The 15,327-nt window shown below is 39.8% G+C and overlaps 1 protein-coding gene across 1 annotated transcript in view; it reads right to left on the bottom strand.

Moving 5' to 3' along the window:
• Positions 1-15,327, bottom strand: part of adamts7 (a disintegrin-like and metallopeptidase (reprolysin type) with thrombospondin type 1 motif, 7) — an 83,793-nt gene that overhangs the window by 38,706 nt on the left and 29,760 nt on the right. Inside the window, 2 exon segments of the mRNA XM_077564044.1 lie at positions 2,442-2,534; positions 4,049-4,193. Of these exon segments, the coding sequence (XP_077420170.1) occupies positions 2,442-2,534; positions 4,049-4,193 (238 nt within the window).

The following is a 15,327-nucleotide window of genomic DNA, read 5'->3' as shown; positions in this document are numbered from 1 at the left end:
CATTGTAGTTGGTTTCTCTCAGAGAGTTGTCATGACTGTAAAAACTATACAGTGGAACCTCAATTTAATTGCCATGGACCTGTACATTTCATTTCAAATTGTTTTTGGAAATTGTGGACATCGTGTCCTCTGGGTTAAAAAGGAAAAGAACCATTCTGACTGTTATGGACGCAAAGTTCAAAAGCCAGCATCTGTGATGGTATGGGGCTGTGTTAGTGCCAATAGAGTTCCGGACGTTGACGTCACGCGTCCCAAAATGGGAGTCAGCTCAGCCATTTTGGCAGCATAGAAAACGCATCTGCCACTTTGAATAAACGGCAAACGTCACACTTTAATAATGATTGACAGCTATTGTGGAGCAGCTGCCACAACGAGAAGAGGCAAAAAAAAAAAAGATAAGGATCAAGCATTCTCAGTGCTACCAAAAGAGAAACCAATGCGTAGCCAATGGATCACAGTAGCCATAAAAAGCGTGAACAACAAGACGGAGGATTTGCGATCCTTCTCATTGCTTGTGTAGCAATCACTTCATTACAGGCGAGTCAATTACTGAATCAGTCGTGTAGATTTAGCTCGATTGTATAGTTATTAAATGAAGGCAAAATATGTGATCTGGCACTTTGAACATGGTGGCTCAAGCTAGCCTCCCCACACAAAATGTGGGGGAAATGATCGGTTTTGTTCATTTGTGCTGCTATGGTTTCATATATATTACACAGTTGAATTTAATAACTTACCAACACCATAAAGACTTTTTACGGCATAAATGACGGTGGCGGCAGCCGAGCAGATGCTTAGCAGATGCTAAATTGCTAATGTACCTCAATAACACTGCTAACTTTGTTGGCATTTTGATCTCACATAAAGGGAAAATAAACAATGCAACTTTCATGATTATTTGCTAAAAACAATAAATATTGTCTTTGTAGTGTATTCAATTAAATATACAGTCATTTCTGGACTACAAGCCTCTACTTTTTTCACTTGCATTCAACCCTGCGGCTAATACAAAGGTGCGGCTTATCCATTAGATCACAAGGGGCCGCACTATAAAGGCAGCGCAAAAGAGTCAGATAGAGGAAAACAAACCAAGTGAGCCCAAATACAGTAGGAGAGACAGAGCAAGAGCAAGACAATGTGCACCCTCATTATGGAAAATAAAGTAACCGTAACCCGGTGCGGTAATATTAAAAACACCTGCGGCTTACAGTTGGCTGCGGCTTAAATGTGTAGTACAGACGCTCCCCAACTTACGAACGAGTTCCGTTCCGAGCGGTCGTTCGTAAGGTGAATTTGTTCGTAAGTTGCTTCAGCGCTATATTTTGCTTCAGCGCTATATTTTGTATTCTAATTTATGTTTAAAGCCTATATAAGTATATTGAAGGTTTATATAAGTATGTTTAAGGCTTGTATACAAATAAACTGCATTGTTTGTACTGAAAAAACGGAAAAAATGGAGTGAATACAGTACAGTACTGTACGTACAGTACAGTGTTAGAGAGAGAGCGAGAGACACTTAATAGAAGAACACTTAGGAAGAAGTTGAGGGTCGAGGAGACCCGTTTCGTCGACATTGAAGAGCTGCTTAGCCGAATAGCCACCCTCGTCAATGATCTCCTTCAACACTTGGGGGAATCGCTCGGCAGCCTCTTTGTCCGCAGATGCTGCCTCTCCGGACACGGACACATGGTGGAGATTAGCCCGCTTTTTGAAACGACAAAACCACCCGTGGCTGGCAGAAAACGTTTCTTCGGCAGCGCTTTCCCCAGCCTTAGCCTTGACATCCTCAAAGATAGATTTGGCTTTCTCCTGATTGAGCATAAGGCTCAGAAGAATACGCCGCTGCTGCTGATCCTCGAGCCAAATGGTGAGAAGTTTCTCCATCTCTTCCATGAGTACGTAATGAGAAAAAAAATAGAGGAAGAGGAAGAGGAAGGTCGATGCTGGGTGAGCTCTCACAGCGTGGGTAAACTCTCACAGCGCCAAGCGTCGGTATTAGCGGCGGAAAGAAGCACTACACTCGGAAAAAGGCGCACAATACAAAATCTAACTCTTTCCGGACATTTTCCGACACACGCACAGAAATGTTCGTATGTACCGTTGTTCGTAACTCAAATGTTCGTAAGTAGGGGAGCGTCTGTATTCCCCAAATTTAGCTAGCGCGGCTTATAGTCAGGTGCGCCTTGTAGTCCATAAATTACTGTAGGTTTTACCTGATTAGCAAATCATTATATTGAATTTTTATTTATGTTTAACACAATGTCCCAACTTCATTGGAATTCGGTTTGTAGTTATTTGGTTAGTTTTCGTTCATTACAAGACACACTACTTGCTTTAATGGGCCACATGAATTAATGTGGTTGTCCAGATCTTGCCCCCAGGCCTTCAGTTTGATACCTACTGTCTGAACTACATCATAAGTGATGAAACAGAAGACTCACCTTGTCTTGGCCACAACTGGTTCCATCCACAGCTCCGTCCAGCTTGGAGTGGCATGTTGCTCCCACAGTACACCACAGTGTGCCGCACACATTCTTAAAAAGAAGAAAAAAACATTTGTTTTACTTGTCAAACATCCTGCTCTGTGCTCATTATTATACTTTCACACAGTAGCAGGGAGGATGCATGGTAACTGTACTTAGAGTGGCAGAACTAAGTGCACACAAATCATTGGTGCCACGTTGAGGGCATAACGTACACAAGAGCAACCTTGGATTTACTCTAACAATCAGTTAATGAAAGAAAAGAGGAAATGTGTGCAACACAGTTAAAATTGGTTTTGACGAGTGATAACGCAAAAGGTCAACTGTGCTGTTTATCTGGGAATTCGTTTACTCAGATCTTGCCTTGACATTTTTGCTGAATGCGTGCGGGTCAATTTGACTTTTGACCTATACAGTGTCTGCAATTATGTAAAAGATTGATATGGTGCAGAAGGAGAAAAAGTGCGCTTATTTTACATTATGCACCAGTTTCATACACAAACACAAAACCCCGTCACCCGTCCACATAAATTGCACCAAATTCAACAGCGAGCCCTCCTGTGGGAAAAGATTACCCGATGACAAGAGATTATTTTATTTGCAGTGGGCTGACCAGATAAGAAATATTAGCTAGCGAAATTGAGCAAATTGCAGATGTCAAAAGTACTAGTGTTCAGTACTTATAAGTACTGTTACTTGTGCAAAAAAAAAAAAAACTGATAAAAGTACTGAAGTCAGTCCTGGTAAAAGTACAAAAGTACCAACTTGAAAATGTACTAAAGTAAAAAAGTAAAAAGGTAAATTGACCTTTTCCAGACCCAAAATAAAACACAAATGTAGATTTATTAATTCTTTATTTTCCTAAACCCAGTATTTTATTTTGTCATGGCACTAGGGAAATAAATGCACAGTAAAAGTACAGTACAGATACCTTGAAAAAAGTACTTGTAGAAGTCAACTTTAAACATTTCCTGACAAGAACATGTTACATGTGACCTCACTAGACTAAACATGACATTCTGATTAATAGTACATTTGTGGAATATGAGTTATGCAGCAAAATCCAGCTATTTTATCTATTTTGGGGGCGGCCATTTTGCCACTTGCTGTCGACTGATGATGACATCACAGTTGCTCAGGTTTCAGGTAACAGTCAATCACAGCGTTTACTGCTTAACTCATAACTCAACCAGAATACCATATTTAGACCAGTGGGGCTGCATAGAATATATTATTGTCTAAAAAATAAAAATGGGGTTGACTTTAAATACTCTTTAAAGCCATACTCAACACTAAAGCATTTTTTTTCTTTCTGATAAACTGTGTACTAATAACTATAACTAAAGTGTACCGTATTACATGATGTACAGGACAACTTTGTTTAATTTGAATTTTCTTCATAAAAGTGGCATGCATTTTATGTGAAAATAGCCTTTTTAATCATCAATAAATTTGAAAAAAAATAGCAATTTTTTACAAATTGAAAATGAAATTATTGCAATAATAAAAAAAAGCCTTATCCTTTTACATGAAAAAAAAAAAAAGATTACGATATATCATCTTACATCCATGTCATCGCACAGCAGGGATCCGGATCCATACTGCAACCTGCATTGATGGGCAGCACTGTACAGAACCCCGGGAAGCAGCGAGCCTTGAGAAATGGTCTCCTTTGCGGGGGCATCGTCAAGGCACCAACCCCATCCGCGACTGCAAGAGTAGCACAGCACTCACACATTTTTTTATTTCATAGTATGAGCCAGGATTTTTTTTTTCCAAATGTTCCTATGACAATACAATTGTCTTTCATACAGATTACACAGTCTGCTACTACATACCAGTGCATATAAAAGTCTACACACCCCTGTTCATAAGTTGCACACGCTTTTTATAAGAAGTAGAAGAATGTAATGATGATGATGATAGGAGACAGCACACACTTGCCACCATTTTGAGTTAACCCCAAAGAGAGTTGAGCTGCAGTAACATTTTGGTGTAATATTACAGCACAAATCATCTGCTAAGAGCTTCCACCACACATCAGAGGGCTACCTGACGACATGATATGAAATAACAATGGAGACAGTACCCATCCATGCTGACCTTATTGGACAGCGTGAACCAGGAGAGGACAATTTAACACCACTCGACACATAAGATGTGGAATCTAAACCAATGGACAATACGTCTAACCAGTAGGGGGCACATCGCTCGAATAAAAGACGATTGGATACGCATCTCGAAACATGGAGTGTGATATGATTGAAGGACAATTCGATTCCGCGTGATAATGATTCAATTTCATATGGTACGGCTCACTTTGAGAGTGTATCAATCAATGAGCTTCATGTCATTTAACATACGACTGAACTTGTCAGTACTGTAAATGTGACATGAATGAATGAATGAACACTTGAATCTTTTAAATCAAAACTAATTTTCCTAAGCAAATTGGTTTATGTTAAGCCCCTTCTGGCAAGTATTGGAGGGACACAATAAGCAATTTTTCTTCTTTTAATAAACCCCAGTCAGTGGTTAGTACAAAAGATGTAAACTCGGGGCTGTTTAAATTATTCTAGTTATCAATAATGTATTTAAGAAAACAAAAACACTGTACTATGGTTCAGTTGAGTGTCTTGCCTTGATGCCAAACTGACAGTTTGAAGATGACAGATATAGTGGCCTATAGTTGAGGGGAAAAAATAGACATTTTTAAATGAATTTTAGGAATAATTATTAAAATGCATTAGAGTGGGAGATGTGCCAGCCCATAACCAAATGCTAATTTCAGTTTCCCCTCACAGAAGTTCCTGATAAAAATCTGCTCATAACCCAATTTTGTAATGAGCTAAATGCAACCTCAACTAGACAGATAGAACGCATCTACACGTTCGTCACACATTACCCGGCCTGGGTCATTATTCAACAACTAAATCAAACAACAGAAATAAGTGCACCTATTTAACTAGATAAATAGCAAGCAGATTCTTATGCGCTTGCTTCATTTATAATCAGCAAGTGGGATTGCCACTGGAAAATAAGAAGCTGTAGTAGTTTTCAATTACAAGTTCCAAGCGTCAACTCAACTTTCATTGTTGAGCACAAAAACACATAAAGTGTCAATCAAATAGAATACAAAGCCTTTATTGTCGCATTCTGCGTTGTAACTGCAGCATAACTGAGGCAACCTATGATCAAATAACAACAATGACAAGCATATACATCTAACTGCAGGATGAGGATAAATGTTGCCAAGACTTAAAAGTTTTTCAATCAGCTTTGTGCCACAAGAGGCCAAAGTTGCACCTCGCTCGCAAGGGAGCCGAGTATCAACAAATAAGGAGAGACAGAGATGGACAGACTACCGTTGCCGATTCAATGTTGCCATAGTGAAACTGTCTTGCCCAATGAATAGACTATTTGTCTCCTTTGTAGTACTGGCTCACTGGTAAACATGTTCAAATAAAAAGCTCAGTTGAATTACTGAAGATAATGGCTGGAAGCCCACAAAGTTGGCTGGGTGAGCTACTCCTTCATCTTTAAAAACAGAGCTAGCCAAAACCGTCGTTATATCAGCTCGTCATTGACAGATGGCCACCTTTTGACGAGTGATTTATGATGTGAAACATCGAAAATATACACGGACTGAGCGCCAACTGAAGCAGGTTTACGTCCGTCGATCCGGGTCAGCACAGACAAGTCCTTCTCAGTCCTGGTATTTTTTACGGGGCTTCATATGATAAAGACACTTGCCAAAGGTGGGCATCTGTCAATCCGGTTTTGCTCAGCTCTGTTTACAGAAGTCGCAACTTCAAATGATATTTCTACCTTGAAAATCACCAGTTTAGAGTTATTGAATATACCTATTAAACAAACCCACGATATGACATGGGCTACAACCGTCCTGCCAAAAATGCATAATGTGCTTGAACAGGGTTTATCCTGTGTACAAAATTCAAAGGCGGCCACCTCCACCTAATTTGCTCGCCACCTCCAGCCCGAGCCACTGATATCGCTCAACACAGTGCTCCAGCTGTGTTGACTGAGCTCGGCAGCAATGCATTTTAACTTTAGTTTTGGTGTTGCGCCATTACGGAGGCGCTATATCAACAGCAGTGCACCGGAAAGACCTGAAGCACCAAGCGAAGAAGAAACAGCTTTCTTTTTTTTTTTAAACGTTAATGTACCGAAGAAGAAACAGATTTTGGAGCAACCGTTGCGCACGTCCATTTCCTGGTTGCAAGGCAGAGATGGCGCGCTCCAAAGTCATAAAAACACAGTATATACAATAAACATAACAGTGTTTTACAACAACGCTGAACTATATTTACAATTTAATATGTACTAGTAGATGAATTTTTATGGCAAAAATGTATGGCAACTTTGTATTCATATATTTCTCATTTCTAGTCCCTGATCGTAAAATGACTGCAGGAGGGCGGCCCGTAATGGTATAGGTCACCGCCGCGAGTTTTGTTTCTTTTATTGGCACCGATACCCATACCTGGTATCGGTAATCACCCATCATAGTCAGGATGATACCACCTCTGCCTTATTTTGGCCAGGAAAAACCCTGTATGTAGCACCCTTAATATAATAATTTTCGAAAAATTTAACAACGCCTGAAAATACAATAAGATTTGCACTTAATTCTATCGAAAATGTGATGATACCCAATGATATAATAATTTAACTAATAATGTAATAAAAAGTCCCAACTGACATTTTAACAACATTTTACTGACTGAATGACTGACTGAAACTTTTTGCATTATTGGGGATTTATCACATTTTCGGGTGCGTCTTTTTTCCCTCAAAATTGATCATTTAAACCTTGACAGATAATATACGTTCATCTTGCATATACTGTATATAATTACATTATTTTCACAGCAAAAGATGGAGTGTTAAAATTTTGGTGTTGAATGTTCAGAGTTTTTTTTTTTTTTTTAACACTATCTGATTTATTTTGAGGTCAGTGTTGGCGTTATTTGACAGAGTTGATTTATTTAGTGTTAACCCAACTCTACAGAGGGTTGATCAAAGTGAGCTCCGCCCATTTTATTAGAACTGTTTTGCTACAAAGACTTGTAGGGAGTGCTTAGTGTTACATTTCGCCACTTCCACAAATTGGGCCTACAATGAGATGCATGCCAAGCCTCTAGGTGGTAGTAGTTAGCCAAATACTGCTCATCTCTTGACGTCACTTCACCATACGTCACACAAGGTCGGACTGTCAGCCACTGATCTGTATATATGCGGATCAGTGCTGTCAGAGCACACAATTTTTTAATTCATAAAAAAAACAACAACTTGTAAACAGTCAATGAGTACATCATAAACAGAGCATAGAGGAACACAAAGAGGATAAATACAAAATCTTAAAAAGCTTCATTTGTCTTTTTTTTAACAATTTTTTTCCCCACTCACTCACCACACGCACATACAAACATGGTCTCCCGTGGGGGAAGAATCCACGCCACTTTTTTTTCTTCTTTTTTAACAACTTGAGGTATGTGATTGAGTGACGAGTGTAGAGGACAACGTAAAACTTTGTTTATTGACGGAACCCAAATCTTCACTTTGGCCGGAGTTTTTAGAAACCTTTGTTTGTATGAAAAAAATCCCCGCGGACGTGTGGATGACAGGGCAAGCCGGAGAAAAATATCTCCCGTTTGCAAAAAAACCCGACTAAGTGTATACACGGTAACATGAGGATAATCACTTAAGATGACACCATATGTAATGAGCTATGTAATAAGCTATTACATTCATGATTTGTCATTACATTATTGGTGAAATTATTAAAAAAAAAAAATAAATTAAATGTTTTTGATCAAGTTAAGTACAAATTTAATCACGTTTTCAGGCGTTATTACATTTTCAGTAAAGTGATTATAGGGAGCCACAGGTCTATTCAAAAAATCTTTGTGCTATTTCCTCCTACTTCGTCACCGCGAAAGAAGCAGACTTTAGAATTTGAGAACTAAACTGAATTGAATGCATAAGCAAGATAAGTGTATAGAAGTTGCCACAATTGTGCAGCATGAGCTGTATGAATAAAACGGATGCACAACATCGGCAATTAAAATGTTCTCCATGAGTGCCTCTAAATTGTATAGAACGCATTCAATTGAGGCTTATGTGGCTGTTGACCTTAGAGTGCAGCCTCCGACAAAGACCAAGTCAGGGAATTTGCTATTCAAGCTACATTTGTGAATCCACCTCGAAGCAAATTCAATAAATATGCATGTTGTGTTGGGAACATTACTTTATACAAATATTTAGTTGATAAAATCTTTGCATCAAGCGAGCAAAAAACTTCAAGTTTACCTAGCGTTTGTGTGTGTGTGCTTTATCTCTTTTTTTTTTGGACTGATTTTTGAACGGATTATCTCCATTTCTGGCGGCTGTTAACTTTTCTTTTTTTTCTTTTTTTTTTCCTGGAGAGCTCAGTATTGTTCATTTGACATGTCATCTTCATTGCTCTCCTTTTTATTTATTTATTTATTTTTGTATGTGTGTGTGTGTGTGTGTGTGTGTGCGTGCGTGCATGTATTCATTAGTGCACCTAAAACCTATTAAAAAATCCCATACCGTTCACCTAAACCGAACACTTCAGAATCCAGCCAGAGTCGTGGGGCCGTCAGGAGACCCGAAGAAGGACCAAAGAAAAGAAAGGAAAGTGAAATCCAGCACCGACCACCCACCAACCAGAGTCCTTCTCCAACCCCAGAAACATCTAAATTCCAACAAATCAGGGAGACCTCAAGGACCAAAGGAAAGACTAAGGAAAGGAAGGAAGGACAGACGAAGCGGAGTGAGATCCACAAACACCAGCCTCCACCGATTCAATGACCTGAAGAAGAAGCAGATTGTGTCTGAGTTTCGGTAGATGCTGGTGTGGTGGATCTGGCATGCATGAAAATCTCCACCAAAGAGGGGAGCCATCGACCCCGGCCAGGACAGAGCAAGCGCAACACCCCAGGGCCCCCTAGGCCGCGGCAGCGCCAAAGGACGACCCCCGGGCCCCGCAGGGGCCACCGGCCGGAGAGCAAACCCAGGAGCAGGAGTGCCCCACACCCCAACCCCAGCCCCAGCTCCCCCCACGACCCCCGCCCCCCATCCACCTCCGCCATCCACCCCAACCCAGCCCCAGCTGCCCCCAGGCCCCCAAACCCCCAGACACCGCCCCCCCCACTGGATTCCGACTGATGCGGAAGGGGTTTGTGATTTGGAGAGGATTTTTAAAAAAAATAATCAAATCGAGCTTGTGCATTATAAAATCCGCTGAGTCATATTGTTTTGCGGTCTTATTCAGGTGTTCCAAAGCGCGATCGACAACCACCCTGACTTGTTCCTTGTCTTGAAATGGGCTATCCTGGATGGGTAAATGAGAAGTCTAAAGAAACAGCCGTCCAGCGTTATGAGGCAACAAGTACAGTATCAGAATTTTGCTATGGATTCTTATAAATGAGACAAAATGTATTTTTGTGCCTAGTTTTTCACTTGAGTGTCCACATATTGTTTATCTTATCCGAATAAATATTGCATTTTGTATCTGTGTTTTGATACCTGCCGACCTCACTTGTGTACGCAGTAGCTACAGTTGTTAAGTCCTATCCTAACAGCTGCATTAAAGGTGCTACAATGCTAGTATGCTAATGCTACGTAACATGACTGCATGTTTGTCCCAGACTGGATTTGAAAAGAAAAATTGTGTAAGCTGTGATATTTAGTTAACTAGAGACCAGATGCCATTGAAATGCTCACATCACAAGACAAGTCACTGCATTTCCCAAAATAAATCAAGAATAACGTGTTGCTGCTTGTTGACATAATTACCCCATGGAACTAATGATTGTTTTTGGAGTGACGTGCTTCCACAAACTTAACTGTAATGTGATGCCACCACAAAGAACACTTCAATGAAGAATAATAACCCAGCTTTGCTCAGGACTTTGTATTAAATAAGAATAAATGTCCCCAAAACAGATGTGTGGCCTGGAAACATGTGAGTCGGACCAAATTTTGTCATCATCCCACGTCTCGTACGGGCCTTCAATAGTTTTTTTGTCGCCAATACATACATTAAGCTTCTCCGTAAACCTCCTCCGCCCTTCGGCCGTTAAAGTGCTTAACTAGTGGCGATTTTGCCCGCTAATTTTCTTCAAATACCCTGTGTCTATACAGCTAGCCACGTTTTCTGCCACTCAACCATTGCGCATGCGCTAAAAAAATGTCAACAAAGGATCCTCCTATAGCCAAGCCATTATTTTAGGTGATTTTAACTTGCATGTTGATAATCCATCAGACTCATTTTGATTCTGATTTTTAAAATGTTCTGAACTGCATAATTTCACTCAACATGTTAAGCAACCCACACATATCAAAGTTCATACGTTAGACCTCAGCATCATCACCTCAGGACTGTCAACACAGATCTCCTCTGTTCTCGATTTAGCAATCCTAGACCACTTTTGTATTTTCTTCATCACCAATTGTTTTAGACAAAGGGAAATTGCAAAACACACCTTGAGGAATCGCCATCTTAATGCTGATGTGACTGCAGCTTTCATTAGGCTTCTAGCTGAAACCCCCTCATATTTTAAAATATTTTTAAAATCTTGAAGTAAAACTCTCAAATCCCAGATCCCCATGGCGAACAGCTGAAACTAAACTATTAAAAAGAAAATAGCAAGCTGCCGAAAGGAAGTGGAGAAAAAAAACAAGCTTGAAGTTGACTTACAAATATTTAAAGAATACCAAACCACTTACAATAAAGCAGTTAGAAATGCAAGGCAAACACATTTTTATAACCTGATGAAAAAATAACCACAAAAACACAAAAATCCTCTTCTCCACCATCGATCACCTGATTAACCCGTGTTCCAGCTGTTCCTAGCGGGGCATGTAATGTAAAGTGTGAGGAGTTTGCAGTTTACTTCAGTAGCAAAATAAAAACAATCCATCCACTCCATCCCAACCTAATAGTTTTAGTGTAGCTGAACCTTTTGTTTTTATGTGAAGAAACACTGGACAGTTTTGTCCTGGTTGATGCAGGAGTGCGGGACAAGGTGGTGTCCCAGCTAAAGCCAACAAGCTACTTTTTAGATCCTATGCCAACACCGTTTTTTAAAATCAGTTTTTGACTTCTTGGCTGAGGATGTCGGAGACATTTTGAATTGTTCTCTTCAGACGAATCTTTCCTTGTGCCTTTAAAGGGGATGTCAACCTCAAACATTTCTTGACAATAATATGTTATATGTGACCTCACTCGTCTAAATATGACATTCTGATTAATATTACATTTGTGGAATAAGAGCTATGAAGCAAAATCTAAACATTTTGATCCATCTCAGGGGGCGGCCATTTTATCACTTGCTGTCGACAAAAGATGACATCACAGCTGCTCAGGGCTCATGCAATGACCAATCACAGTTCACCTGTTTTCTGAAGCTGAGCTGTGACTGGTTGTTACCTGAGACCTAAGCAACAATTTCATCTTCAGTTGATAGCAAGTGGCAAAATGGCCGCCCCCCCCCCCCCCCTCCGAGATGGAGAAAAACAGCTGGATTTTGCTGCTAACGCGATATTAACCAGAACACCATGTTTTAACTAGTGGGGCTACATAGAATATATTCTTGTCCTCAAAAAATATGGGGGGAGGGGGGGGGTTGACTTCCCCTTTAAGGCAGCCATCGTCAGGCTCCTTCTGAAGAGAAATAATTTGGACACCAAATGAGCAGACAAATTACAGACCAGTGTCCAATCTGCTCTTTTAAAGTAAAATTTCAGTTAAATATTTTCCTAAATACAAACGGTCTGTGTGAAACATTTCAATCAGGGTTCAGGATGAATCATAGTACTGAGACAGCACTGATCAAAGTTTTATGGACATAAATAAACTCTCCGTTGTGTCCTTGGGTAAGACACTTCACACACATTGCCTCCAGTGTCACACACTGGCGTATGGATGGTGTGAATGTTTGGGAGTGGTCGGAAGGGTCGTAGGCATACACTGGCAGCAACGCGTCCGTCAGTCTGCCACAGGGCAGCTGTGACTACGTATGCAGTTTCACTGCCACCGGAGTGGGAATGTGTATGTGAATAATGTAGCCACTGTAAAGTGTCCAGAAAAAAAACGCTATACAAATCTGATGTATTATTATTCTCAATGACACCCATGGATTTCAAATCCAAAGCAGCATGAGCAATTGAAGCCTGTGGCACGAACAAAACCAGTCACATTAGGAGCTTTGCTTTGCAAGTGCGACTGATAAAAGAAAGGAAAGCTCGAGCACGGAGAACAATATAATATCCTGAGTCCATGAATTTAGATGAACAGGAGATCAACAAATGAATTTGGACAATTCTCTGCTGATTCCGACATGATCAATTGCATTTGTCATGTTCATCAAATTAAAATGTTTTCTTTTGAATTGTCTCATACCCTGCAACATTTTGCCATTGGTTCATTGTATACAGTACATACAAAATGGTTGAATGTGTTTCAATATCAAATTAACTAAATAGTTTGTTTATAAAAATCTATATTTGTTTAAAAAAATGATTTGTTTAAAAAAAGTGTTGCCTGTGCCTATGCATATATTTGTGGAGAATGGGGTCAAGTTGTATTCTACAATTTAACAAATATGCAGAATTTCACAAGTTACTTCATGTTAAAGATAGCTGTTAATATGAAAAAAAGAATGTCACCAATGTCTTACAAATGCAATTATGCCATCTAGTGGCAGAAAAATTACCTCAACACAAATCAATATCACACTCACTTTTTACAATACAGGACATCTTTTTAATTCTAAGTGAATTTTATGAATTATTATAAAATTACTGAAGAAAAGAAAACAATGCAGCCATATTTCTATTAGTTTAACTTTTTTTTTTTTACACTTTTATGTTAACAAGTGTATGAAAACTTAGAACAGATATAAGATTTCTGATTAATCGTACTATTGAAGTCATGTGATCAATTACGATTAAAAACTTCAATCGCCTGACACCACTAGACAAAATATACATTTAAGACATATTAAGCAATGTGTGGTAATGCAGATACGTTAATTTAATTGTGCAAAAGATGCAGAGCACTACAGTGTTGAGTTGTGTGGAATACTAATCAGCAACAGTTATGCAAATGAAGCAACGTGACAGAGCTACAACGATGAATATGGTAATACTGTCACAAAAGAAATTTCCAAAATTGGCAAGAAATGGCAACATTGATCACAATCTCACTTTGCAATTAAAAATCAACAGTTTTGAGAGTTACTGCTAAGCGAGAAGAAGCCGTTGGAAGGTCTGCTGGTTTTAGTGTGCATAGTTCATAGCGGCCATCTGAGAACGCTTCCTAAAGAACATGTTTATCTTTCCGATCTTGAGTGTGTTCATCTTCAGGTTCAGGCAGCAGCTGCTCCGCTCGCTGTCGATATGCAGACTCGTCACTGTCGTTAATGAAGCCACTGACTGATATGTCGCCTGCAAACTTAAGGATTTCAATAGCTGGCTGTGTTGAGGTGCAGTCGTTTGTGTCGAGGAAGAAGAGCAGCGGAGAAAGGATGCATCCTTAGGGGGGTGTTGTTGATGGTGCGTGTGGATAATATGATTTCCTCCAGCCTCATCTGCTGTGTCCGCCCTTTCAGGATGCTTTAAATCTACTGGCAGATGTCAGGGGAGATGCTGAACTGGAAGAGCTTGAAGGAGAGGAGTTTTGGGATTACGGTGTTGAGCGCAGGACTGAATTCTTCAAACAGGATCCTCATAGGTCCTTGTGACTGTTTGCTCGGCAGGCTCGGCTCAGCTTTTTAGCCAGGTGGTCCAGCAAGAGGCGTTCAAATCAATTCATAACCACAGATGTCAAAGCGACAGGCCTGTAGTCATTCCACATAATGCAGGTTTCTTGGGGACTGGGATCAGTGGTGTGTCAAGCACTTTTGCTAGCTTGGACGGGCACACGCGGCTGATGAATCTTGGTGCTTTTACTTGGTCAGCCAGCATTTGCAGCACATTTGTGTCAGCCTGAGCTGGGATCTCAATACCGGCAAATCTTGCAGTCTTTCTTCGTCCTTGTAAGCTTGTCCATTTTGTTGGACAGACAGCATAGATTTGTAAAATGAATTAATGGAAGTGGAGTTTGAAATTGTCGCTGCTGAAGCTTAACCAGCACCTTGGCACAGTTCTACGGCGTCTGTGTCTCCGCCGTGCATGTTGGTGAAAAAGGGTTGAGAAAAGACTAATAACTAATGCTTAACAAGTCATGGTCCAAGTGGCATATGTTCACCATCGACGAGTAAAACAGGCAAAAACAAAGACACTACTACTAACCGAGGCAACCGTCCACCACGCCGTCGTCTTGAATAAATATCATTGGCAATGACCCTCAACTGACAATGTTTCTATTGCATTACATCTTGACCTTTGATACAAATGGCAATTTGTTTTCAGAACTAAAAGGGATGTACAGATTTTCTTCAAGGTTTTTGGTCTTGTTTGATGGTTTATAATGAATCACATTATTAGAAGTATTTTCATTTGCAACAAAAGATTTACTTGGTTATCCAATTTCACTCTTCGGGGGCACTTCGGGGACCCAACTATTTATCAAGCACATTAAGTCAATTTGATGTCACTTTAAATTTCTTTACAATTTAGGATAAGACAAACACCCTATTGATTTTTAATGGTATTTTTTGCTGGGGCTTGCACAAAGGCAATTTTTTTCAAGTTTGTTAAGTTTGTTATTTATAGTTTCAATTTTGTGAAAGCAAAAAGTAATTTGTATAATAAATAAATAAATAAATAAATAAATCTCTGACATTGAATT

The sequence above is a fragment of the Vanacampus margaritifer genome, chromosome 4 (assembly GCF_051991255.1).
Source record: "Vanacampus margaritifer isolate UIUO_Vmar chromosome 4, RoL_Vmar_1.0, whole genome shotgun sequence".
NCBI classification, from domain to species: Eukaryota; Metazoa; Chordata; class Actinopteri; order Syngnathiformes; family Syngnathidae; genus Vanacampus; species Vanacampus margaritifer.
Note: the sequence above shows the minus strand (reverse complement) of the source record. Positions and strands in the feature narration are given on the sequence as shown.